The sequence below is a fragment of the Miscanthus floridulus genome, chromosome 6 (assembly GCF_019320115.1).
Source record: "Miscanthus floridulus cultivar M001 chromosome 6, ASM1932011v1, whole genome shotgun sequence".
In the NCBI taxonomy this organism is placed as follows: Eukaryota; Viridiplantae; Streptophyta; class Magnoliopsida; order Poales; family Poaceae; genus Miscanthus; species Miscanthus floridulus.
Genome location: NC_089585.1, coordinates 89,904,286 through 89,931,612, shown reverse-complemented (window position 1 = coordinate 89,931,612; position 27,327 = coordinate 89,904,286). Strand labels below are relative to the sequence as shown.

Genomic DNA, 27,327 nt, shown 5'->3' with positions numbered 1-27,327 from the left:
AAATACATTATAACAATCCAACTAGAGGATTATAATAATCATATAATCTATCTCCAACCTAATAAGAGGATATCATAGTTTAACCAAAAATAATTTGGCACCTATAATAATCTAAGGTTCCAAACAAACCAGATTATTGTAATCCATAATCTAAATTATTATAATCCTAATTCACATTCCACCATGGCCTATTCTAGTCTTATGTTGATGTAGTATGTGAGATGGAATTAAAATATATGGACAACACTAGTGGAAGATAGGAAAAAAACGACCAGGGCACACATACAAAAGGCAATGAATGTGGTGTCAATAAAATAAAATGTAGTATAAGCACTTTTAGCCTGTAATATTTGAAAATAAAGCCCTTTCTTTGCGGAGAGACAAAATACAATGTGGCGGGTCACAGCTTGCTATGTTTTATAGATATCACTTCAACTATAATGTAGAAGTATCAGTTATCTATATAAGTTGTTTATATTATTGTCGTTATGATGTTTATGTGACATGGCAAAAACTAATACTCATGCTTGTTGTCTAACTGTTGTGCATCCTCTTTCCAGATCATTTTTTTTTGCATACTAATCGTTACTACTAAAACTAAATCATGAATGCAATCAAGAATCAAAACCGTTCCCAATGTGCTGTAATCTCAGTCAAAGAACAAGAAAACCCCATCATGTCTCCAACAGAGTGCCGGCAGACAAAGTACAGTACACCTGCTGGCAGTACCACGCTACAGTGTTTCGAGCATTTTTTTTACTTATGGGCACTGCCACTGTTAAAAGTTCCAAAGCATCCATCCTTCTCTACCCGGCGCTTATATAACGCCTCCCCATGCTTCTACTCCTTTCCAATCTGTGTTTGTCTTTGCTTGCCCCCCTTCTCCCCCCCCTCATCACCCTTTTCTTGTTCCTGTGTCTGCATTGGCTAGCGATGGGGTCCACTTCTCCATCAGGCCTGGAGCTCACCATGGCTGTCCCGGGCCTCAGCTCCTCCTCTGGCTCAGGTAAGCTCAGGAGACCACCTGCTAGCAGAGCTCATATTATTTCAGTCATAAAAATACAAGCATATAGTCTTATGAAAGAATGAGTTCATCGTTGCTAAGGTTGTTCCCACCTTTGCCATCTCTTCAAAATAAACATATAGATGCTCGTCATGCATAGTTCTAAGCGTGCAAAACTTGCCTGGGGTCTACTAATTTAAGTCTTTGGTTTTTTTTGTTAACATATATCATGCATGTATTGTGTTTACTTGTTATTCTGAAAGCACTCCATATTGTCTAGTTCTAAAAGGAGTGCAGCTCTGCTCAGAACTCAAGAACAGCATACGTACAATCTTCTCCTAGAATCTCTGTTATTCTGAAAGCTAACTAAATGTTGTGTGGCAGAGGGGTTTGGATGCACCAACAACGGGAACGGGAACAACATGAGGGACCTGGACATGAACCAGCCGGCGAGCGGCGGCGAGGAGGAGGAGTTCCCAATGGGAAGCGTGGAGGAGGTGGAGGACGAGCGCGGCGGCGCGGGCGCCGGCGGGCCGCACCGCTCCAAGAAGCTCCGCCTCTCCAAGGAGCAGTCCCGTCTCCTGGAGGAGAGCTTCCGCCTGAACCACACCCTCACACCGGTCAGTCGTCAGCACTACTACTACCACATCACTGCTAGTGCTAGCTCCCTAGCTAGCTCTCCTAACTAAGGCCCTGTTTAGTTTCTAAAAAATTTTGCGCAGTATCCGTCACATCGAATCTTACGGTACATGCATGGAGTACTAAATGTAGACGAAAAAAAAAACTAATTGCGTTAGGTGAGAAATCGCGAGACGAAACTTTCGAACCTAATTAGTCCATAATTAGACACTAATTGCCAAATACAAACAAACGAGCTACGGTACCTAAAACCAAAAAATTTTGGCTTCTAAACGCGGCCTAAGGTCTTGATTAGTTCCTTCTAAAACTTTACATCTTGTCCCTCGAATGGTCGGACCATTTAAATATAGATTAAAAAAATAATTGTATAGATTGCCACTACGAGCTAAATCTTTTAAGTATAATTAATTCATGATTTGATAATGGGATACTAAAGTAACACATGTGCTAATAATAGGTTAATCATGCTTAATAAATTCGTCTCGCCATTTACTAACGAATTTTGTAATTTATTTTTTTATTAGTATTCGAATACCTATCCGACATCACATGTAACATCGAATATGACACTTTAAAACTTTACACTCAGCCATGCCATCCTGTGTTTAGTTGGAGTTGGAGTCCATGTCCTGTCCTGCCCCTTGAATGATGGATGCATCAAGACCGTCGTGGCATGCGTCGTGGCTACGTCCAAAACGATTGCCACGACATACGCGTACATACGCACGTAGGCGTCGTACCGCTGCACGTATGTATGCCGGAAAGATTCCAAGGGAAGGGAGTACCTGTACCTCCATCTGAATCTCACGGCGGATAGGATTAGCAAGTACCGCCGCTACCAGCGCATTGCTTGCAGCAACTGATTGATTCGTCGTTCGTATTTGGGTTTGGGCTGTTCTTCAGATCAAAGTGGATGTGGATTCCACTGCAGGGCATTGAAGTGGATTCCGAGAATCGGATCCTGATGACCGTCGTCCATCATTTAGCGGTAGTGTGTGTAGTGTTCTACTGTATTATTCTTCGAGGTGTATGGCACATGCATAGGGAAAATCAAGATACGCAGTACCACTCCGTCCAGTACGTACTTGCTGGTGGTGTGGCATGAGTAGGTACTACTAGGAGGACCGCTATCTCTGATGAAGTACAGTACATGCATGTGTAGCATACATTAGAGATCTACTTTTGTACAGTACTCGTAGCTGTAGCTGTAGTAGTATAACGTTTGTCTCTCTTACGCTGAACTTGTACGCTCGATGTCCCAGTACTCCTTAGTAATGAAAGCAGTTAATACTAGCTACTGTAGGTTTGACTAGCAGGAGTCTCGTTACTCCAATTAACTTCCTTCCTGACATTTGCAACATGGAGTAGTAGTAGAGTATCCTGTCATACTGATGTCTGAGCTAGCTGTGCAATGGAAAGAAATTTAATGGCGTTGGAAAATGCGACTTTTTTTTTCTTTCCTGCAGAAGCAAAAGGAGGCCTTGGCTGGCAAGCTCCAGCTGCGGCCCAGGCAAGTGGAGGTCTGGTTCCAGAACCGCAGGGCTAGGTACGTAAGTATGCTCTTCCTTCCTGATGCTTCCGTATATGTATACGTACATCGATCTGAAATATACGCTCGCGGCATCTCAAATAGTTCACCATCCATTAACTATGGCAAACGGCTGCCTGGCTACTCCCTCCATCCCTAAATGTCTATGGTTTTCGCTTTCCAAGAAACAACTTTAACTAAATATGTATTAAAAAATATTAATATTTACGATATAAAATTAGTATCATTGGAAAGGCTTTTGAATCTAGTTTTTTAATAAATTTATTTGGAAATACAAATGTTGCACGTATTTTCTACAAAAAGTTAAACTTTTTGCATGCACACCAAAGACGACGGATATTTAAAGATGGAGGAAGCAATAGCAGGAGTACATATGTTTTTCCTTTGCACTGTAGTATGCGCGTCCCACTGCTCATCAGTTAGTACAGTTCATAGCAGGCATCATTAACTGTTTGGTACTGTTTTTTTAATCAGATTAGCTATTGCTAGTACTGGTAACAAAACCTTAGGCATGACATGGACTGCATATATATGGCCGCCGCCGGCCGGTCAGTGGTCGCTAGTGCGCTAGATATTCAAACAAGCTCACCTATAAGACAAAAAGACACTTGGGAAACCTTAGCGTAATTGTCAGACAAAAATGGCTGCTAGGATGTGCAGAGATATTCTATGTTCCGGAGGTAATATAATCGTACTAGCAACTAGCAAGACTAGGTCAGTCAGTGTCACAGAACATTTATGAACATGGGTCATTTATCCAAGCTGACATCTCGTAGTCATACAAATATATGTTTCCAAACGGTTCACGTGCTCACATCAGCATATACAAGGTCCATTTATATGGAAGCCAAACCTGTATCATATTTCCCATATAGAAAGAGAGTGGATTTTTGGAGTATTTAGGGACAATTACCCACCCTAGCTATGACATGAGTCAGCTATTTTAGTCGCTGAGGAAAATTTCATTACAACTTTTCTGCCTACTATGCTACATGGAAAATCTACTGTGTTCTATACAAAGTTCGCATTAGGATCTACTCGTGTCTAATATCATTAGTATCTACCCGTATCTAATATACAATGTTACTGCTACTACGTGTTGATGCAACCCAGATTTTATACTACCTAGCTATTAGGAGTATAACATTAGAACGAACCCACTTCCTTGCATTGGTTTCTTTCCAACAAAATAATGGGTTCTTCCCTCAGTTAAGGTGACAAGGATCATTAGGTATCCATCTTGAAACTTGGACTGCATCCAAGAAGTGGGACAGCAACAGTTAGCTAGATTCTCTAGCCAAATAAAGTAGGCAGAGATGAGCTTCACCCTTTTGCACTCCATTGAGCTTGATGGAATAGATTACTCCATGATGCTCGTGCATTGAGATTGTCTCTAGTAGAGCTAAAGCTTTGAGCTGATTGCCCCAAAAGTACGGGCACGTGGACTAATCAGCACGTGCTAGGAGTATTAGCTACCTGTAGCTTGCTGACCCTAGCTGTGATGGATGGTTCAGCAAGCCTCGTGAGGAACAAGTGATTGAAATGCTAATCCTGCAATCCACCTTATCCCAGCAAAGTCATTGGCCTCCACTCTTTTGTCAATTGTCAGGGGTGATAATTATCTCGGAATGGGGGCCTAAAGTCAAATTAAGTCGCTTATAGTACTTGATTTGACGCTATTTTAACCTCCATTGATCTGTCAGTAGAAACTTTTACAAGCTGGTTTCTGCGGCCGATGGTTTCTCCTTAGAGACGTCTGTCATGCATGTCAGCACAAAGCAGAGATTTAGTTGCTCCAAACAATATGATCTTGTCATGGACTCATGATTAGATATGTCATAGCGAATGAACTACAATAGTTTTGGTGCTCTCGATTGCGTACGAGATTTACTCATTTTGTTACTAACTTTTTTCCGTTGCTAATTTCACGATTCGCGTAACAAGCTAAGTATAGCCTAAACTGATGTCTGACGGGCTGCAGGACGAAGCTGAAGCAGACGGAGCTGGAGTGCGAGTACCTGAAGCGGTGCTTCGGCTCGCTGACCGAGGAGAACCGGCGGCTGCAGCGGGAGGTGGAGGAGCTGCGCGCGATGCGGGTGGCCCCGCCCACCGTGCTCTCCCCGCACACCCGGCAGCCGCTCCCGGCATCCGCGCTCACCATGTGCCCGCGCTGCGAGCGCATCACCGCGGCAACGGGCGCGCCCGCCGCGCGTACTCCCCGCCCAGCAGCCGCGGCCAACCCCTTCCACCCGCGCCGCCCGTCCGCGGCGTTTTAGCCTCTATGCACTCCTGCTCTAGTATGGATGGAGAAAACCAGCGTACGTGGGCCCGAGTAGCTAGGTGTAGGACCGTAGGGTTTGGACTTTGGAGTCACTTCGCCCGGCGTACCCGTGTTCCATCCATGGCTCAAAAGTTTGTAGTAGCTTCCTATCGTCGTCACTCATGTATTGCCTTCGCCCTTCGATCTACTCGGTAGATATCTGATGATGGGCCGTTTCTGTTTCTATATGGCTGTCGATGCAGCCTATTGTTGTTTCCACGCTTGCTGGCCCACCTTTTTGGGCCTTTGCGACGGAGCTGTCATACATCCCCCGTTTCGGCCAGGCCCAAGAAGAGGTATTCCGTTTGGGCTTCTACTCCATGTAAGGCCGATATCATTTTGATATATTGTTTCATTGGTTCGTCATATAAGCATATAGTATGTAATTTTTTTTAAAAAAAATGTGATGCATTATTGGATGCTTGTGGGTAAAATGGTGCTCCCCGCCACCCGCACCCTCGCCTCCTCAATGCTAAGGAGTTGTGACGCACACTCCTTCCCCACTCCTCTTTTCATTACTCTTGAACCCTACTAAGACTAGAGCATCTTGAAGAGCTCTTAAGAAAATACTTGCCAGATCATTGATTATTGCAATGTTACCAAAATGAGTAGGGACCTTTTTTTTTTTTTGCTTTTCACCAGCAGTTACCAATAATGAGTTCCAAAACAATCAAAAACAGAGAGAAATCGCATGCCACGGAGAAAACAACTCCAGTTTCACCGATGGAGCTATTTATGGAGCTGAAGCTAAAAAGAACGACTTCAGCTTAAATAATCAAAACCAGAAAGAAATCACACGCCAGAGAAAAACTACTATGGAGAAACAGGTGGGTAGTGAGCGTGGAATGACGTGGATATGTGAGGAGACGCGTCCCGCCTGGAGGTTTACCAAGCGTGGATGTTTAGGGAGTTCAGATGAAAAATTGCTAGTGTAGTTTTTCCCCTTTTTACCAAAAACATATTTGGGAGTTGAATATAACCATAGCTAACTCGTTCGCATGCTGCATTGTTTCAATATATATATACTGATTATTAGGCCATCCATTTTCAGCTTGCATTGTTGCAAAATACAGCACCATGGTGGGCACGATCAATGTATATATCTTTACTCATCACGCATGTGCAACTTTATGTGGAGTACGTTCGCCGCATCCCCTTGCACGCACACATCATTTTCACCAGGCTCAGGCTGCGTCTAGTACTCCAAAAGAACCTTGCATGCATCACGTGACGATAATTCGCTGGAGTACGTATCCTGGATTCAGCGTGGAGAAAGATACAGATAGGATACTCCAGCGAATTACTGGTCATCTTGGATTCAGGCAGCAAAATCTACTGGTCATCTTTCTGTTGCTGTTTCACGAGTACGGGTGAACAGCCATCGAACCGACTACAGGCACGATGACAAGTCTGCTGCAGTAACGAGAGGCAACCGGACTGGGAAGCCCAGAGTGGGCCTGCCAAGAGAAAAGGTGATCAATGGATTCCATACACTGAAAGAAAAGGTGATCAATGAATTCGTCGCTAGAACAGAAGTAATATGTGGGACATCATTTGCAATTTCGTTTAATCATGTTCTCTTTGGTGAGTATAGCATTATTTTCCAAAAGCCACATTTTTTTTTTGGGGGGGGGGGGGGGGGGGGGGGGGGGGGTTAGGCTGAACCCTCATTGGATTTCTGACTTTACAAATGTGTGCTTGGTAGGGTTAAAATCAATGTGACTCAAGTCTCACGCATAGGCTTCTTATCATCTCAACTACACAGGGTAGGATTGGTCGCTTGCATTTGGCTTAGCCTGTATTAGACCTTATGCAGCGTAACGTAAGCAATGTCTTGGTGTTTGATTATTCTGTATAGGCCAACCATATTTGATAAAATTATGTTTGGTTGTTTACATTTTGTTGAGGTCTCTTGTTTCTATAGAGGTATGGGAGATAAGAATTTTTTTTCGCGAACGGGTACATGTACCCGTGTTTCATTAAGACGAAAGGAGATAAGAATATTTCATTTTGTGTGCGCATAGGCTCGTGCAAAATTGCATTCTGCCTGTTCGCTGGTTGGTTTCTGGGCTCATAAGCCAGGCTGGTGCTGGTTTATTGTGAGAGTAAAACGCTGTATCATGGCTGATAAGCTTTGGCTGAAACCAACAAGCGAACAGGCCGATTGTCTAATACGATCAAATGTAGCTTACTAGCTAATGCAACGTTAACCTGCTTTGAGCACTGTGCGAGCCTGGATAAGAGGCTATGCAGGCAACCAAACACGAGCAAATTGCACAGCACAGGTCTAGATACAAGCTAATATAGGTAACCAATGAGACTCATAGTAACTTGTGACTATATAACTAATGTTATTATTTTCAGGCACTTCACATTTGTGATTTTTGTATTGCACAATTGACACTCTAAATGATCCCTAATGAAAAAATTAACTGCAAAACTGTAAATCTTAATGAGTGCTGCAACTTTAATATGATGTAAATTTTTTGAAATGAAAAATTATCAGCTACAATGTTTTGGATTTTGTTGAACTCTATAATTTTGCTATAAAATTTGTTTTCATTTAACTTCATATTGAAAAGTTATGAATTTTCTGTGTGAACCAATAGATCTCACTATCGATGGTAGCCACGAACCATCGGTGTTATCACTACAATTGGTGGCAGTAACCAACAGTGAAATACTCTACTGCTGAAATACTTATTCGCCACAAACCTGCAGTAGTGATAGTGTAAATATATAGTGTGATATATGCGTTTTTTAGCGGTGACGATCCACACATTCCGTTTACACGAGAAGACAGAGAGTAAAGTCTGTCAGAAGAACAAGTTACTAACGCCATGGTTTATAAACCGTACTTTTTCGGTCAATAAATAATATTTTTTTCTCACAACAAATTAACCAACAGTACTTCCAGCTATGACTTATTAGCAAAGCGATCAGGGCGTAAATGCTTTGTGACTGAAAATACAATGCGTTCAAAGAAAGCGATTAATCCATCCCCCGCAGGGTCAAAGCTCCATGCTTGGCATGCTAAAGCCGATGATCGGCGAGATGCGCGTCGTCTTTTGCTTATTTTCCAAAGTTGTAACCAGACACTCACGCGCAGGCATCGAATCCTCTCTCTCTCAGTCTCGCGCCCGCAGGCAAATAAAGCAGACACGATTTTCCACTTCTCGCCACTGGCCATGATGGAACAAGCAAATCAGACCGATCCCGATGCCCCACAGCTGGTTGGCGAGTGGCGACGCGCGCGGTCACGGGTGATGCGAATGGCGTCCGAATTTCACCGGCCGGGCGGGGCGGCGCCGCTGTTCCGAGATGCCTGCGCGCGTACGTACGATCGGAGTCGGACCGGGCCGGGGGGCGTCCCCTGGCCACCCCGCGCCCGGGGGAATGGTCGCAGGCAAAAGCGCCCGCCCCTGGCCGCTCGACAGCTCACGTTGTTGGAACCGCCGGTGATCACCAAATTTACGGATTTAGAGTTGGCTTATAACTGGTCCGGTTCGTTACTACGAGGCTGTGTTTCCACAGATCCCAGATTTACCGGAGCTGACAACATATAAGGTCTTTGAGCTTTATTCAATCCAAAAGACTAGCTTCATAGGTGGAGTTTTCCCGTCTTATATGTTGTGCTCCCCCACCATCGCTATACGATGTGGGACTAAACCCCAACAATTCCCCCTTAGTCACACCCCAACAATCCCCCTTAGTCACACAACGGGGTGCGGGGTGCCCCTGTCATGCTATGACGCACAATATCCCCCTTAGTCACACCCCTGCCATGCTGTGACGTTCGAGATTTTTATCGGGTTTTAGCTTTTTTGACCATAGGCTCCGATACCAATTGTTGGAACCGATGGTGACCACCGAGTTCACGGTTTTGGAGCTGGCTTACAGCCGGCTTTACCGGGTTTTAGCTTTTTTGACCATAGGCCCCGATACCAATTGTTGGAACCGATGGTGACCACCGAGTTCACGGTCTTGGAGCTGGCTTACAGTCGGCCCGGCTCGTTACCACGAGTCTACGCTCCCACAGGTTCCAGGTCCACCGGAGCTGATAATATATAAGGACTTTGAGCCTTACTCAACCCGAAAGACTAGCTTCGTAGGTGGAGTTCTCCCACCTTATATATTACACTCCCCCACCATCGCTAATCGACGTGGGACTAAACCCCAACCCAACTCCCCCTTTCCGCATCGCATCGCATTGATCGGCGCCGGCCGGGAGCGCGGCACCGGAGCGAGCGCGGCAGCTTTGGTACGGCGGCAGGCAGCGGGAGCTAGCGGACAGCCGGACACTGACTGAACCTTGGCCGCTGTCGGCACCACGGCCGGTTCAGGTCGGCCAAACGCGAAGCAGATTGTCGCCAACTTGCGCGCGTGCTTGTCTGGTTGGAGTTGAGCTAGCTAGCACGCGTGCGGTGCGGGGTCGATGGATCGGTGGTCGAAGGCGATGGAGTGCTGGCTGTTGCTAGATTCTGATGCAAAAATAAGCTAGCCAGAGTAATGCAATGCAATCTCTCGGTGGAATCGGATGCGGCGCTCGACTGCTCCGTCGGCCGGTCGATCCTTTGGCTTTGGCTAGTCCATGGACAGGACTTGTCGCCGGTAGTAGCAGCATCTCCGCAACGCAACTCGACCGTGGAAAAGGGCAGCTAGCTAGCCCTTGCATTGCGACTCGACCGTGGAGAAGGGCAGCTAGCTCTCGTACGTCTTCGCTGCTTTTCTGATGGGACTAGATCGGTGAGGCAACCTGGTGTTGTTGCCTGGGAAAAATGACTGCCTGAATGTTGCCTGTTAAATCATCGTGTTTTGCCTGCTCAGGCTATATCACAGATATGTTGTTTGGTTTGAAATATCTGTCCGGCAATTTGATCTTCATTAACTGTGAAGAAATCTAAGTAGGCAACGTTGCCTGTGGCCAGACGATCGTTTTTGTGTGCCTGGGATGACTGGACCAGGCAAGGATACAGGGCTACAAGCAAACGTCGTACAGGCAGCATCCAGGCCAGGCAGTCTGTGGCCTCGTTTAGATTGAAAAAAATTTCAAACCGATGAATAGTAGCACTTTCGTCTTATTTGGTAAATATTGTCCAATTGTGGACCAACTAGGCTCAAAAGATTCATCTCGTGATTTTCAACTAAACTGTGCAATTAGTTATTTTTTTTACCTATATTTAATGCTCCATGCAAACGGTTAAAAATTGATGTGATGGAGAGAGAGTGAAAAAACTTGGAATTTTGAGTATATCTAAACAAGGCCTGTGTCTAAGTATCCAAACAGCCAGCGGGTCTCTTCGATCGCCTCGACCGTTGAAGCTAGGCGCTAGCTAGCTAGCTAGCGACGTGAACTGCATCCTGTGTTTCTTACGGCTAAATTAATTTATTATGGAATTGATCGGCAGACCAAGCTAGCTAGCGAACGTGACGCGATTTCCGACAGGCAAAGCACCTGAATTCGAGCCCCCAAAACATGGCAGTCTGGTCACCGCTCCAGTTGCCGCCTATGGACTTTTTCGCACTCCTCCGGCCGGCAGATGGACACGGGGCAACACTGCGGTCTTAGGTTGCCCGAGATTGACGTAACATTTCCGTGTAGATTGCGAGCTAGCTAGGTCAGTGTCGGCTCTAACTCTCTGCCCTGTGTGGGTAACATGGGTCTATTTAAGACGGCCAATTAAGCGGTCAAACTGTTGCCATTTAGTTAGTCATTGCGTTGAGAGAGCAAGGTTAAAAACTTGTAGGGACTAGGGATGCAAATGGTACTGATATTCTCTAATCTATTTGAGTCGAATTTGTTTGCAGGTGTTTAGATCTGTGTGTATCCAAGTCCGGATGTTCAATATCATATATTGTATCCGTATATGAATACTCAAGTTGCATAGATATGATGTCAGTATCCATTCGTATCTTTCGACACATCTAACACTATTTATATTTGATTCTGGATCCAAAAAATATTGTAGCTATCTGTATTTGTATCCGTATGTATTCGACCGTCTGTACCCCTAGCTAGTTGTGCTAGTAAGATATTCCCTTGGTCTGAAAAAATACATGACTTTAGTCCTAACACATTGTTCCAAAAAAGCACATAATTTTAGATGTGTCTTACCTTCCATCCTATCCACGCCTCATATCCATCCTCTCATTCTTGTCGTCATCCTTGTCCTATGTTGTGTCATCCCCGCCTCTTCCCGTTCTCGTCTCCATCCTCGAAGGTCTCGTTGACGAGCGGGCCAAGGGCTTAGGGCGAAGGCTAGCGGCAACACGGAGAGGGCCAGTGGAGAGGCTAGTGGAGTGGAGAGGGTCTGGACCTTAGCAGCATGGAACATGGCCTCGTTCCATATTGTGAAAACTTCATTTGCCAAACATGGAACAAGAATATATTGTGGAACACCATTTCAAATATAGTGGAAACACAACTTAGATCAAAGGTACGAAGTGGACAAAACCAAACCAGAAATCTAGGACGATGCTTCTCTTTCTCATCACACATTTAGATTCTATGACATGGTTTGTTTGTATAAATGCCGTATAGATATTACCAGATGATAATATTACGCTCTACAATGAAACAAGTTCATACTAGTTACCTCAAGATGCATTACTAAAATAGAACATATTTCTCGTTCTGATCATATACTAGGTATGTGTTCCATCTCCCAAGGAACAATTCAAATAAATAGGTACTCCAATTTTTAAAAATGATGTCCCATATGTTTCATGTTCCCGTTCCTCAATCACAACATTCCATAAATATAGCGTCTCAGACGTGCACTGCCGACGCCTTCTCCCACCGCGCAGCATTGTACAAGCCCGCTGGCGGTGACCGGGACCGGGTTGTCGGCTGTTAACTCTCTGCCCTATGTGAGTAACATGGGTCTATTTAAGACGGACAATTAAACAGTCAAAGTGTTGTCATTTAGTTAGTCCTTGCGTCGAGAGAGAGCAAGAGATCAACAAGTTAGCTCTTGGTTTGATTGGATGGATCCAACAGATCGAAGGGTTACTGGTAAGATACATGCATGCGTTTGTGTGAAAAGAAAAGAAAAAGGAAGAAAGGTCCATGCATGAGGTTATCAGTGCACGTGCCTAGGAGTTGAAGGTGACTTCACGCACCTACCTCGCTCATTCATGGCAAGCGTGTGGCTACAACTACAAGTCCTAGAGTTCCGGCTACTCCTGAAAACCGGACGGACCTTTCCTTCCAATACAGAAGCGGGCCCCGTGTGTCTGACTGCCTGGACAGATGACGTTATATACTTCTATGGATATGTGCCAAATTAAAAGTTTATACATATCTTTGAGGACAAGTGTGTACACATCCGGCTTTCTATAGAGATCAACTTGGGCATTCAGGCCTCTTTGGTTGGGAGCTGGGCAGTCCAAGCGTTGGATCTTGGATGTTTGGGGCCAGATGTGCTGCCTGGCCAATTAACCTGAGCTGCATGATATAGGATCTCATTCTCATCCAAACAGACCTCAGTGCATGTCGTTTTACTGAGTTCTTGCTTCTTGCCCAATTAAAAGACGTTATTGCTTCTTGCTGCTATATATACTATTAAGTTATAATTATTATGTTTGACCGAACTTCAATTGACGAGATGTTTATCATTGATCACTTGCATCGTGAAAATTCCATCATGACCACCAAGATAATGAGTTCTTTTTTGAATGTGACATTTTAGGTTGCTCTTTTTAAATTATTAAAAAACTCAAAACTCAATGGTAGAAGTTCTTTTTTTTGTGTGTGTGTGTGTGGGGGGGGGGGGGGGGGGGGGGGGGGGGAGGGGGGGAGGGAGGGAGGGGATGTTAGTACATTCAAGTGACATGATCACACAAGGGTCATGGAAAGCATAGGGTGACCACGCTAGCGAGACATGTACACATGGATGCGTGTTGACTTGGTGGTAGATTGTGGAACCTCTATTGAGGGGAACCTAGAGAACACTACTGAATGGGGTTCATATTGACCAATGCAATATGTTTCATATGTTGAACACGCGATAAGAAACAGCCTATAGCCTCACAATGAAGTTGAGATAGTTAGGAATGTTGGCAAATTGATTTTTTTCTTTAATGTTGTTAAGCTAGATCTTGATTTGAGTACTCTATCCTTGGACAATGTTGCCAAAAGTGACAACCCCATACTATGCAATTGCCTCGGTCTTATAGAACTACTAATGTATAAATCTGACTCACTAGTCATCAACAAGTGTTACTGCAGTGTATATGTGTGTGTGTGTGTGTGTGTGTGTGTGTGTGTGTGTGTGTGTGTGTGTAACACCCCTGGTGTTAAGCATCATTAAAACTTGATCATGTCATCATCATGCATAGTAAGCATCCATTTTAGTTAACCATGTCTTGCATTCACTAAAATCAATGTTAAATTTATAGTATGTAATGCATATGTGCGGTGTGTTGAGCTAAAACAAAAAAATCATTTTAAGGTACTTTGTGACCTTCTATTTTTGAATTTCACTAAAATACTTGGAATTGTGCCTTAAGAAACTTTGAACTGTAAAGAATGTGCTTTACACTAGTGAAAGGTCCTTGTGTGGTTTTGGTAATTGAGTGACAACCTAGGTGGACTAATGGTATTTATGTGAGATACATAGGTGATTAGTCCACAGGTACATGTGTGTGAGCAACATATGCCATGAAGGTGAAAATGGCTTGGAGATGTTGCAAAACTCACACATGTGATGATGAAGGAGCTCATTGCAAATGAGACATGACATTGAGTCATGTGATCAAGGTGGAGAAGATCAAGACATAGCTTGGCTTGATGGACCGGTTGCAAGCGTAAAGGGCAAGTTGGAGGCTTTGGAGCGATGGACTGCGTGGCGGTGAAGCTTAAGCAAGACTTGGCGCCGATGGACGAAGGCAACGGTGAAAAGCAAGTGAAGTCAAGATCGATGAACCAATATGATCGCATGATGATATGAAGTGGATCATATCATTGTTGATCGTGTTGGTGCATGTGTTGCATCGACATTGGAGGAGATGGAATGGAATGCGCAAGGCAAAGGTATAACCTAGGGCATTTCATTTCACCGGTCATAGGCGTGTAGAGAAGTTTATGACCGAGTTTAGGATAGATGGCTATACTATCAAGAGGAGCAAACTTGTTTGCATATCGGTCATCTAGTGCCACTTGAGTGATCTAACTTTGCATCATTGCTAGGATTGAGTGGCGTGGCAAGTTGAGTAGCTAATCCTTTGAAAAATGATTGTGAAAATGCTAACACACATACACATGGTCGTGTACACTTGGTGGTGTTGGCACATTTACAAAGGAGATGAAGTTGGAGTTGACATGGATCAACTCGGCGATGGAACGGAGGCGAGAAGGGTTCGAAACTCCACCAGCGGAGTGTGCGCCCATAGAGTGCGAACAGTCCGACGGTGCCACCGATGCCCTATACAGAAAAGACAGGGTCTCACAGAGTGGACCAGATGCTGGTCACGTGGTGACCGGACGCTGGGGTCCTGTGTCCGGTCAGTGGCAGCAGAGAACGCGTAGGCGTCAGTCTTTGACCGGACGCTAGCGCTGAAAGTGACCGGACGCTGGCAGGGCGCGTCTGGTCAGGCTGACGTAAGGTGATGTAGGCAACATAGAGAAGTTGGAGAAGGACTGGACGCTTATGCTACGTCCGATCATGACCGATCGGACGCGTCCGGTCATGACTGGATGCTTACTGGAAACGACCGGACGCTGGTGTTGGTGCGTCCGATCACTTTGAGCAGCTGTGTTTGGTCATCACTTGACCATTGAGATCAAGCGACTAAGGTTGAACGGGTATGACACATGGCGAGCATCTGTTGACCGGACGCTGAGGTCCTATGTCCGATCGATTCGATCGGCGCGTCCGGTCACCCTGAGTTTTGCCCAGTGAAGGGGTAACGGCTAGTTTAGCCCATGGGGTTATAAATAGAAGGTGGTCTCGGCCATGGCTAGTGCTGAGCACCTCAGGGGACTTTGTGTCCATGCTTGAGAGTGTGTAGGAGCCCTCCATCTCACATATGCTTGATAGTGATCATCCGATTGTGTGAGAGTGATTCTAGTGCGATTGCATCGAGTGGCACTAGGTGATCAAGTTGAAAGCCGATGGTGGTTGTTACTCTTGGAGGTTGCCACCTCCTAGATGGCTTGGTGGTGGTCTCCGTCGAAGCCCGCAAGAAGTTTGTGCGGTGCTCCGAAGATGAGCTTTGTGAGGGCAGTGTGCTCGCCCCATGGGAGCCGCAAAGAGCAACTCTAGTTGAGCGTGTCATTGAGCTACCCTCACTTTCGAGGTAGGTTCTTACGATTCCTGACGTGCAGGCTTGGAGGGTGATGCCAATTAGCCACTGAACCACCAAGTGAGCGGTCGACACAACGGGGACGTAGCGTGTTGACAAGCACATGAACCTTGGGAGAAAATCACCATGTCAACCTTGTTTTTCCTGTTGGTTTGCAATCCCTTTGCACAAGCTTGTGATTACTTTTATATACATTGTGCTTTTGTAGTTGCTCTTGTAATTAGTTAGCTTGTATAGCTCACTAGTTACCTTCTTGCTTGTGTAGCATAGAAGTAGCTCCCTTACGTGACTAATTTGGTTTGTGTAACCTTGTTAGTCATATTGCTTAATTTGTGTAGCTAAGTATTTGCGCTCTCTAATTTGGCATTGGTTGTCTTGTTATTGAGCATTGCTAGTGAGCTTAGTTGGCTTTGTGCTTTTGCTTACTAGCATGTGTAGGAGCTCCCCGTTGCTTAAAGTACTAGTGGCATAGGTTTATGGAACCTTGCTTCTGGAATTAATTAGGTGAGCTCTAGCTAGCCCAACACCTTTGTTGCTTAATTAGGATCTTTGCAAGGTGCTAGAGAACATACATAGAGGGGTGTAGTCTTGGCTAGACCAATAGTTTTAATTCCGCACTTGTTTAGGTTAGCCGACGCGATTAAGTTTTAGAAATAACTATTCACCCCCTCTAGTCGCCATCTCAACCCTACAACTAGTGTTAAGTGTAGGGTATGAATTCAAGCCCAACCCACTAAAATTTGAACTCCAAATTTGAAAACAAAATTGAATTTCAGCACTTAGGCAGATTTGGCTGTCTTGGAATTTAGTTTTGAGTTCAATTTTGGCGGAATTATTAAAATGAATTTCATAAATAAACATGTTACAAACTTTAGCATCATTTCAAAGTATGAAGTTTGTACTATGCAATGGTGTTATTGGTTGTTATGTTTGCTTGATGGTTAATCACAAATTAATTCACCAAAGTAGCTAAGTTAATTGATTTTTAAAACCCTAACTGAAAATGCCAAGTTCAGCTTCAATGCGCCCCTGTTCTTCAACCTAGATCTCTCTAACCACTTAGAATTAGGAGATGATCCTTGAAGCAAAGTTCATGACCTCATGAAGATGAACAACTTTTATTCTTGAAGATTTTCAAGTTATGTTTGGAATTTGGAGAAAAAGGAAGGGGAAAGATTGAGTTTTAGTCTGCTACACTGCTACACTGACAGCATGCAGTCATCTTGCTCGCCGTCGGCCACCGCCCTCTAGCGCCGTTCTTGCACACACGGCACATAGCTGCTTGCACGGCCTAGCTGAAGCAGCTACTAGCGCACCTAGAAGCATCGTCCGCGCCCTTACTATGCGACGCCACCGGCCATTCTCTCCTTCCTCTCCTTTCTGCTCCGCCGCCGTCATCGAAATCCATCACCATTGCTTGCTCTCCATCCAAATTGCTCATGGCCATAGCTTTGCCTCATCCTCGCACATAGTCTGAGCCTACTCGCCTCGCCTCTAGCCGTCAGAATCAGCCGCTCATCCCCATCCTTCCTCAGCGCCATCTAGAGCACCATCATATGCCCCTCCACCATGGCTAGGCCACTCTAGACCATCTCTCTCCCTCCTACCTCTTGTTTCAATTTCCTTGCTAGGTGGTGATGCTCATCAGCTTGTCGTTTTCCTCTTGTATCCTCGGGACGCACTGGAATGCCATCGTGTCTGCGAGATCATGCCACTGCCATCACCTCCGACATTGGTGAACTAGTTCCGCTCCATCTCTGACTCAACCGGCAAGAGCAGCAAGTTCGCGGTGAGCTCTTGAAGCTAACCCCACCACCCGTTTAACCTCTACCATGCCCTTATGGCTGGAGCGCCGCCATGCCGGCGTGCTCTGCTCTACCAAGCCACCATCGTCATGGTTGTCTATGCTGCTAACCCCCACGTGTCCAACTGACCCCTTGGGTGTGCGCGTGTGAGTGTGCTGGGTGTGTCGGTGACCTTCACGATGCCAGAGAGCTCGTTGTTGGCCATTTTCACCATGCCAGAGCTCCATCGTGCCACCATGGCCGCGGCTGCGCATGAACCATACCCTAACGCTTTCAACCAATAGCGTAGATGTGTTCGCAAGGTTACGCGCGTGTGTGTAGATGGTCTCTCCGATGTCGGAGGTCTCATCGTTTGTTGTCTCCACCGCACCAGAGTTCTGTCGGGCCGCCATGGCCGACATCAAGCTTGCCATGGTGCCCTGTAGTGTCTACTGTCACCACCAGCGTGTGCATTAGAGAGAGGGGAGTCCACCGGCACTACTATAGATTGATATATCACTGTCGCCACTTTCACTGCCGTTGTGATAAAAGCGACGGTGTGATACTTTCACCGTCGGTTAGAACGATAGCGAGGCCTCCTAGGACTAAAACCGATAGTTCAAACTTCTTCCACCGATGGGTTAACGATAGATGCAGAAGTGGTATTGGGGTTGCATTTGCTCCATCACCTGAAAAGTTAGGCCAACAGGGATACACATTTTGTCTGCTGGTCCTAAAGTAGTGTTTGGTCAACCAGCGGTAAATTCAGCGTGAGTGTTGAATTGCCTCAACTTCCAAGGCCGTCAAATCACCATTACTTCCACTACATGAAGCCTAAGAGCCGCGTACCCATTGCTCTACATATACTTCAAGCCTAATGCCCTTTGAAATGACCCCTCTTCTTCATCCATCATCCCCTTCTCTTCCAATCTACAAAGAAAATGTCAGACAACCCCATCAAGTTTCCAAGTAGCTCGTCATCTAGCGAGGATGAATTGCCATCCCACCACTCCTCTAAGGAGAACGTCTCCTCCGATGACCAGATGCCTAATTATAGTCCTCCATGGAGCTTTGAGAAGGAGGACCCAGAGGAGGAGGATTATGAGGACGAGGACGACGCCACCGCCACCGCCACCGATGATGACTCCAACTCCGACCTTGACTCGCCTCCTCCCAAGCGAGCGAGGCTTAAGTAGTTTATAGTTAGTATAAGTAGTTTTAATAGTTTAGCTTAGTTATTATGCTTCCGGATGAGTACAATCATATACTCGTCCAAATTGTATCTATATGTTAGATATGTATAATGAATCAATGAAAAACATTCTATTCGTGTAGATTTGATCTCTTCAATGTCACCTTTTTATATGAAATGCAAAGCAAGTTCTTTCCAATAATACTTCAAAAATGCCAGTGCACGGATTTGATCTCTCGATGAATGTTTTTTTGTTTTTCTGTATATATACGAATGAATAAAAAGGAAAAAACTATCATGTACGGCTGTGATTGTTTCCAGGAGAATCTAAAATCAGTTTAACCACTTATAATCGTCGTATTATAGCGTTGGATTAGCATGGCAATGGTTGGCTTAATACAGACACTGTTTAACTTATCACATGTCGTTCGTTCTCGCTACTGATCAATCTAGACCGTCCGTTTGGCAACAAACCTAGAAGCGCCCAGCCCGTTCCCAACTCCCCTCGGGCCCTATCAGCGCCTTGGCGGTGGTTCCACCAAATAAAAAACCCCAATATGAATCCATTAGTTCTCCCCACCCATTGTTGCTTCTCTTCATTCTCCCCACCCGTTGCTTAATCTTCATTTTGACCCATCGCCTATACTTGCCCTGCCTCGACCACCTTGCATTATCGTCATGGACAACACCCCGTGAAGGTTAGATGGATTTGGTCACCCCATTTTTTGCATTTGGTTCTAATTGGTTTTGGGTTCGATATTAGTTTTGTTCATATTCAGAATTTCTTCATTGCAACAGATGTCTTACTTTGGAAGAAGCCATTTCAATGCGAGCAACCTTGAATTTTGGTGGCTAGGAGTGGCACTAGGACCCCAAATGATGTTGTTTGCTACTTGGGGATGGAGCATTCACCCAGACCAACTGTTGATTGTTGAAGCCAATATTCGTCACCTTCTCGGACCACAAAATTTGACAAGAATCATTCAAGACCCTATTTGTGGAGAGATTTTTGTGCTTTGTAGGATTGGACAGGAAGTAGACATACTTTATAGATACAATGTTAACATGAACGGAGATGCTATCATCTTTGCTATGGTTCACTATCTCTGGATTTCAAGGCAGCATCAACCAATTGAGTACCTTAGCAATTGCCTACCCATCCGATATTAAGTTCTAGAATTTGCGAAACTTTTATGTTAATGAAGTTTATATGTACTGATGAAGCCTCTAGATTAGTATGTATGAGTAATGCATAATCATTGAACTATTACTTTAGTTGAAATGTTAATTGAATCTGTTGGTCTTGATTGTGATCCACGTGTACACCTCTATGTAAGCATAGAGGATCCAAAACTATCGGTGACACAACATTTCATCTTGGCAGGAGTGTGAGGGTTTTCAAGGATGTTTTGGCACCTTGGTGGGAGGCAAAACCATAGATAAAAAACCTGGGCCGGCCTCTTCACTCAGAGTCTGCAACACTTTGAACCTTGACTGTTCCATGGCTGCATCTAGCTCTAACTCCTCCCAGTGGTCCGCACCATCCTAGGGCACCATCATGAGAAGACCACTGACTTCTAGCAGAGGAGGCTATAATGGGAGGGGCCACCCATCCCATGCCATGTCAAGAACCACCCCTAAGCATACCAGCCACCACTTTTATGTCACTACGGCTTGAAGATGGCTTAGTGGATTTCATGGAGTGATGGAAACCTAGGATGTCGGTACCACAAATGCTGCAGGGCAAATAATGTAACTCGATTTCTTTCTTATTCATTCTGTTTTCACAATACAAATGCTGAAATCCCATTGTACTTATGGTAATTTGGTTTTTTCGTAGTCCGACTTAGATTGCGGGTTTTACGAGTGGTATGATCCCCCATATGGAAAATATCTGAGGACTTTGATTTTGGATTTACGTAACAAGATTTGGGAGCTGAAGGAGGGGGCCAACGTTAGAACAAATGAAGAACAGTTGTAGGAGGTGCAAGAGATTATGCCATAGATTGAAGAAATGGCCAGGGTTCCAACGAAGATGATGGAAGATTTCATACCTTTGAGAAAGAAATGTATTTCATATTCTTCTTTCACCTATTTTGTACTTACCTTAGTTCTTGACATGTTCATTGGCAAGTTGCTTAGTTCATCACCATAGTAGATTCAAGTATCAATTTATGTATCAAACTGAAATCTGTCACTTTTGTACAACTATTGTTGAACTAAATGCAAGGTGATTAACCAGGTATTCAATTTATTAAACTGTAAATGCTAGTATATCCAAGTATCAATTGATGTGTTAGAGGCATCCTACTTCCCTAGACGCTGGGCCCTAGTACAGGGGCAACCAATTTATTGAATTGTGTATACACTGTCCTACGGTCCTACCACACCTTCCTCCCATCCATTCTCCACTTTGCTCCCTTGCTCTGTTTCACCCTACTAGCATCGGACGAAAGATAGTCTCTCTCATGCTCACTACTCCTTCACCTCCAACCTCACCGGCGCACAAATCTTCACCATGCCATCGCTACTTCTCTGCTCCATTCAGATCTAAAGTAACTGCACTGGATCTGCTCCTTCACCAGATTCTATATTCCTTTGTATTGCTCTCTTATGCTCTCTGCTCCTTCACCTCCAACCTAGCTACAGTAATTTTCTTGGATCTATAGATGAAAATGCATCTTCTCGTTCTAGAGTTTGTAGCCTTTTTGTCTCCGTGGAGTGCAGCTTGTGAGCCTTATTGTCCTCAGTATTGGTTCACCGAATCAGTGCAAAGTGAACAAAGTCTATGAGCTAAATGAAAGTGTACCAATGGATGTGGACATAGTTGCAATGGTCAAGGCTTGGGATGACATGGAGATTAACAATGATCCCATGGGGCTCAACAATGATCTACAGGATCTTATGAAGATTCACAACAATCCCATGGAGGTCAACTAGGAACTGCATGGAGAATGATTAATTATGCAACCAATTTTGTATATATGAAGGCCTTTTAACTTTTTCATAGTGTCGGCCTAATTAGTATCTGCATTTTAGCTTTTGGCATGCTTGTTAGCTTGGTAGTGTCGACCTACTTATTCGGTATGAATATATAGAACTCAAGTTGGATTCCTTTCAATCCGAGACTACTGGCATTGCGCTTTCCTTATGTTTTCTAAGTGCACAGTTAGGCTTTCTTTCAATGTAAATCTATGTGCCTTATTATTCACCATCGAAGTTAAGTTGGCTTCCTTTCAATCTGAGTACTGGAATTGTGCTTTTCTTAGTTTTATAAGTGTGTAGTTTCGCGTTGTTTCAATGCTAAACGTTAAAATTGTGTGCCTTATTGTTCATCACCATATCATATGGAGGTCTTCGGATGATACTAGGAACCAGCCACCAGTGATGGTACTGTGCATTCACCGCCGCTTAGTTGCAAAATTTCCAATCCAGCATTTGAACTCTCCCGCACAGAACTGATGAAAGTTCGATTCCCACGTGTTGTAAAAGTTACGCAGAGAGCAAGCAACCCCTGCCCCAACACCCCCACCCCACCACCCCCTCCCTACCCCCCACACATAGCTCTTCTTGTCCTCATTGCTGCTATTCATCATCACTGCTCCTGCTCATCACCACTGCTCAGCTCTTGCTTTGTGTCGGTGCACATCGCTGGCTTGCCCACATAGATCCACCGGCGAACGAGCTGCTATTGTCACTGGCTTTGCCACTCATGCTCACTGCCGCCAGATCCAAAGGCAAGTGTAATAAGATGTTACTTGCATCACCATCCCTTCTCCTTGAAACTCATCCCCTTACTAATGTTTATTGATGCAATTCCACGGTAGGGCGGCCTCATCTCTTTGACTGGTGGTGTCCTTCCAGATGAAGGAGGCCTCCAACATGAAGAATGCAGTGGACAACCTCTCAGATGATGTGTTTGCTGATATCTTCCGCTACCTCCCTACCTAGTCCTTGTGCTGCTGCAAGTGTGTCTATCGCTCTTAAAAGCGTGTAATCTCTAACTCATATCACTTTAAGAAGCTTTCATAGACTATCGTCGGCTTCTTCTATGGCAGCTGGTGGAAGGACAATCGCCACTTCACCAGCTTCACCGGTGAACAACCCTCCTTGTCCTTCTTGCGTTTCCCCTTCAAAAAGTCCTAGTCTTAGATTGTTGTAGTGGCCTCATTCTTTGCTAGTGTGCTAGGCCTGATGGATTATTGTGCTATGTTGTCTGCAATTCGGTGACCCACAAATGGCATGTACTGCCGCATAGCATTCGATCTGTTGGTCAGGCTCACTTAGGTTTTGACCCAACATCCTCGCACTTCCATATGATTGAATTTGTTGAGGTGGAGGGTCCGTGCGTAGGTGTGTAGATCTACTCATCTAAAACTATAGCATGGATCTTTACGGAATCTAAATGGGGCGAGGGTATTGTTCTATGTTCAAAATCAAAAAAGTGTTTTTCTTAATGGTTTTATGCACATGCTTGAGTACTTTGTGATAGTTGCTGTGGATATGGAGGGAATGACATGGAGGACAATTCATAAACTAGGTGGTCCGGAAATGTCCATCCATCAAGCTCAAGGTCACCTATGTGTGTGCTATGCTAATTTTCACAATATGTCTTGGCTTTTAGTGTGGATACTTGAAGACTATGGTACTGATAACAGGAGATTGAAGCATGTTGTGGACATGGAGGAACTATTTGGACACATAAATATTAAAGTTGGTTTTGAGCTTTGTGATGAGGAGTACAGAGTGATTATAGTTCACACAGAATGGAATTTCATTTTCCTTGTTGGAAAGGATAGAACACTGATTGCATATGACATGGACCGTAGAAAGGTCCATGTCATCCATGCCCGTGTCATCTGCTTTTGTAGATCAAGAGGGCGTTTCCATATGAACAGGTATTACTATCTTCCTTATGTTCCCTAGTTCATGGAGACATTAGCAGAGTAGTAAAGGTGCATTTGTTGTATTTTGTCATCACAATAGTCTTTGTTTAGGTAGGGAGTTGTTTTTATTCTATGTATGTATAGGCCAATTTTGGCTTGTTAACTAAAGGAATGGTATGTTTAATATTATTAATTCTACTGCTTTGTTTAGGTTGTGGATCATAGATGAAGAAGAGGGGCTCCATGGTGCATTGGCTACCAATTTGAAGAATGCACTACTTATATTCATTTGTGCCTAGCAAGCAGGAGTGCCACATGGGAGGAGCACATCTACACCATTTTGTTATGTAAGTCTATGGAGAGCAGTACCTTTAGTTTGCAATCTATGTACCGCTTGTGTTAGGACATCAGTTGTGTTGGTGTTTTGTAAACTAGACTAGTAAACTTATACGATTGTCGTGTTGCACTATGAAGACGATGGTAGTATCCAATAGACACGAGGATTTATATAGGTTCAGGCCGGAGCCCTATGTCCAGTCTTAGAGATGATTGAGTGTGTGTTCCTCGCTTGAATGCTCTGAAGTTCTTATAATGGGGGTGCAAGAATAATGGAAGAGATGGAAGGACCTATGCTAGATGAAGGGCTGCCCAAAGAGAAGCTCTAGGAGCCTTACTACGATGGTGAATGAATGTAATGGTAAAGCATTCAAAATCGTGTTGCCCTAGCGGTCCTTATATAGAGTATGGGGCTAGGGCTTATACAAAAAGGAGTTTCTCTGTAACACCCTAGGTGTTAGCCTTGCATAAATTGACTTGCATTGCATGAGTATGAGCATCAAGCATTCATATTAAGCTTTTACATTTGAAACATATGATTGAAACATATGAAACATGCTTGTTATTTTATGTTTCCTTATATAGATGCATATGATCATGAGTGAATACATTTAAATGGTTGATGTTAGTCACTAAAACATATTAGCTACACTTAGCATGACAAAGGGAACATGGTTCATGAAGATCATTTTGTATGATCAAGTACTTAAGTGATGCTATGGGTGTTGACCTAGAGAGATTTATGTGTAACCAATGTATGAAATAATTGTGTGACCTTACAAATAGCTTAAACATGTTTAGAATATTATTATGAACAACTTTGGTATTCATGGCTAGGGCTAAATTGGTCACTAAGTCATAGTTCAAGTACAAGTCATCATTTGAATGTAATGGGTTTGACCAAGCTTGAACTATATGATAGAGACCTTGCATGGAGGTGGTCACTAAAGCAAAGTTGTAGTACTCCCTCCGTTCCTTAATATAAGCCATATAGTTTTTAGCACCAATATTAACACATAGCTTGGGGAAGGATGTGAGACCGAGGAAAAAAAGGAAAATCAGGCCATCTTCTCTCTCCCAATCAGATTGCTTCCTAAATCTAAGGGATTAGTTGGGGCATGTGCTATGTACGGTGGGAAGGTTTTCAAACTAATCGGCATGGGAGCTGATACATACCTATATTTTGGAATTTTATTTTAAAATCTATATGGCTTATATTAAGGAACGGAGGGAGTATTTGATAAGGGGAACAACTTTTATTTTTGGGTCATAGACTAGTTTAGCTCCTAACATGCTTGAAATAGGCTCACAAGATTCAATAATTCACTGTTTCCAACACTGCAAAAAATTTCTAAGTCATGTGCACTGACAGTTTGACAAGCTCGTCTTTGAGATGATATTACTTGGTTTCGGTTGAGAATTAGCACCGGGTCCTTTAATAAAATTTGTAGGTGGTACTTAGATCTACAAGTTTTGTTCATAGTATTTTCGCTATGGATCTACGGATTATCGGTTTGATCGTCTTCAACTCATGTCGTCAGTCATCGGTTCAGGGCTCTAATGGCCGAAGCAGCTCGGGTTCAGTGGCCGATCGGCCTTAGGAGCTGGCCGCCACGTGGACACGATGAAGCTGTGCGTCGCTGTTGCTCTGAGCAGCCAGGCAGCGTTGGGCCAGAGCATGCCCTTATCACCCCAACGCTCGCCCGCTCCATCCCTGCGCCCTCAGTTCAACTCTGGCTGCCTCCTCCGGTCACCCACCGCAGCCACAACAGCTCTATGAGCGCCGCCATCACCATTGCCAGCGCCAAGCTCACCGTGTTGCTCCTTCGCCACCATAGAAGCTTCACCACACTCCTACCATCTCACCGCACCCGTCTGTGCTCGCTAGCCACATCGGTAAGGCCTCAGCACCGCGCACAACCTCGCCAGAGTTCCGCCGCTGAGCCCGTCGTCGTGGCCACACCATCTCAGTCCACCATTCTCTGCGTTATCTTGTGCGCTATGTTCTCCATGGTCAGTAGATGCTCGTCCAAGCCTTAGCTTGGGCCGCCGTGGCCACCGCCGGTGTAGCACCATCGACCCATACCACCGTGCCGCCTTGGCCGTCATCGCTGAGCTCCACGTCGCTAATCCATTTAAATAACTAGCCTAGCGTGTGCGCAAGGTCGAGGGGGTCACAGTAGTGGAGGTGCCATCGCTGGTGATGCTCGCCATCAGCGAACTCTGGTCGCGCAGTGTCGAGCAGCGCCGCCTGCCCTGTTTTGTTTCACTGACGCGTGGGGTCAACTGACATGCAGGTCCCAGTTGACAGTGACTGTAGAGTTGTAGGATAGTTTATTTATTTCCTGTTTTGTGTGCAACTTTGAAAAATGGTAAGTGGAGCTGTAGAGATCAAAATATTATGAACCAAATTTTGTAGTGTTCCTTAGGAAGTGTAGTATTTAGGAAAAAAATATAATATTAGCACTTGTAGTAGAGTTTCTGGAAGAATTAAAATGAAACTTGAAATATGTTTTTAAATGTATACAAATTTGTTTTATTTATATCTAGAGTTTCTGTGCTCCAAAAATTATGAAATTTATATGGTGAGCTTTTCTTGATAAGAATAAGCTCTGGTAAAAATTTGAGGGTTAGTGCATGAATAGATTTTTAGTTATAGATTTTATTTTATAATTAGGTGATCCTTGTGTGTATTTTTATAAATTATTTATGAATCCAATACTCATGAAATTTATTGGAGGTTGTCCTAGTACCTTATGGATGCTAAGAAAAATATAAAATCTATTGCTTGACACTTTTCATTAGGGTTTCCTATTTATGTTATTTTAAGCCTTTTTGCTTTGTCATTTTTGCGTAGGATGTTTTACTTGGTAAAATGGCATGAAACTTTTACAGTAGTCTATTAGTAGCAGTAGTAAGCCACTATAAATTTATGAGAATTTATGATGTACATTTAGTATATGTTTATTATTTACACTAATTATTTAATTAAATTAATAAAGGCATTTAAATAATTAGATTGTGATTAAGCATGATGTTTTCTATGGTTCTTATGATGCATAATAACTGTTGATGTCAATGGTAAGGCTTATAAGCCAATGATTGTATACAAATAACTAATTATCGCTTTATCATTCAAATACAAGGCTGCATGTATAGTTTTGATTGTGTGGATGATTTCATATGGCTAATGTTCTCTGCTGTAAAACTTGTTAATAACAAAGTTGTAGATAACTTACTAATATATCTTGTGTTAAATTTTCTCCATCATAGGACTTAGGGTTTTTAAGGTCTAGCTGTTACAAGTTTGATG

The 27,327-nt window shown here is 44.1% G+C and overlaps 1 protein-coding gene across 1 annotated transcript; it reads left to right on the top strand.

Moving 5' to 3' along the window:
- Positions 1 to 933: 933 nt before the first annotated feature.
- Positions 934 to 5,582, top strand: LOC136458591 (homeobox-leucine zipper protein HOX3-like). Its single transcript, XM_066458534.1, has 4 exons — positions 934 to 1,006; positions 1,388 to 1,623; positions 3,109 to 3,188; positions 5,173 to 5,582. Exons 1-4 carry the CDS (start codon positions 934 to 936, stop codon positions 5,465 to 5,467), a joined length of 684 nt encoding a protein of 227 aa, XP_066314631.1. The 3' UTR covers positions 5,468 to 5,582.
- The last annotated feature ends 21,745 nt before the right edge of the window (positions 5,583 to 27,327 follow it).

Coding starts and splice junctions, on each gene's coding strand:
- LOC136458591 (XM_066458534.1), top strand. CDS start 934: ATGGGGTCCACTTCTCCATCAGGCCTGGAGCTCACCATGGCTGTCCCG. Junction 1,624..3,108: donor TGAACCACACCCTCACACCG/GTCAGTCGTCAG, acceptor TCTTTCCTGCAG/AAGCAAAAGGAGGCCTTGGC. Junction 3,189..5,172: donor TTCCAGAACCGCAGGGCTAG/GTACGTAAGTAT, acceptor GACGGGCTGCAG/GACGAAGCTGAAGCAGACGG.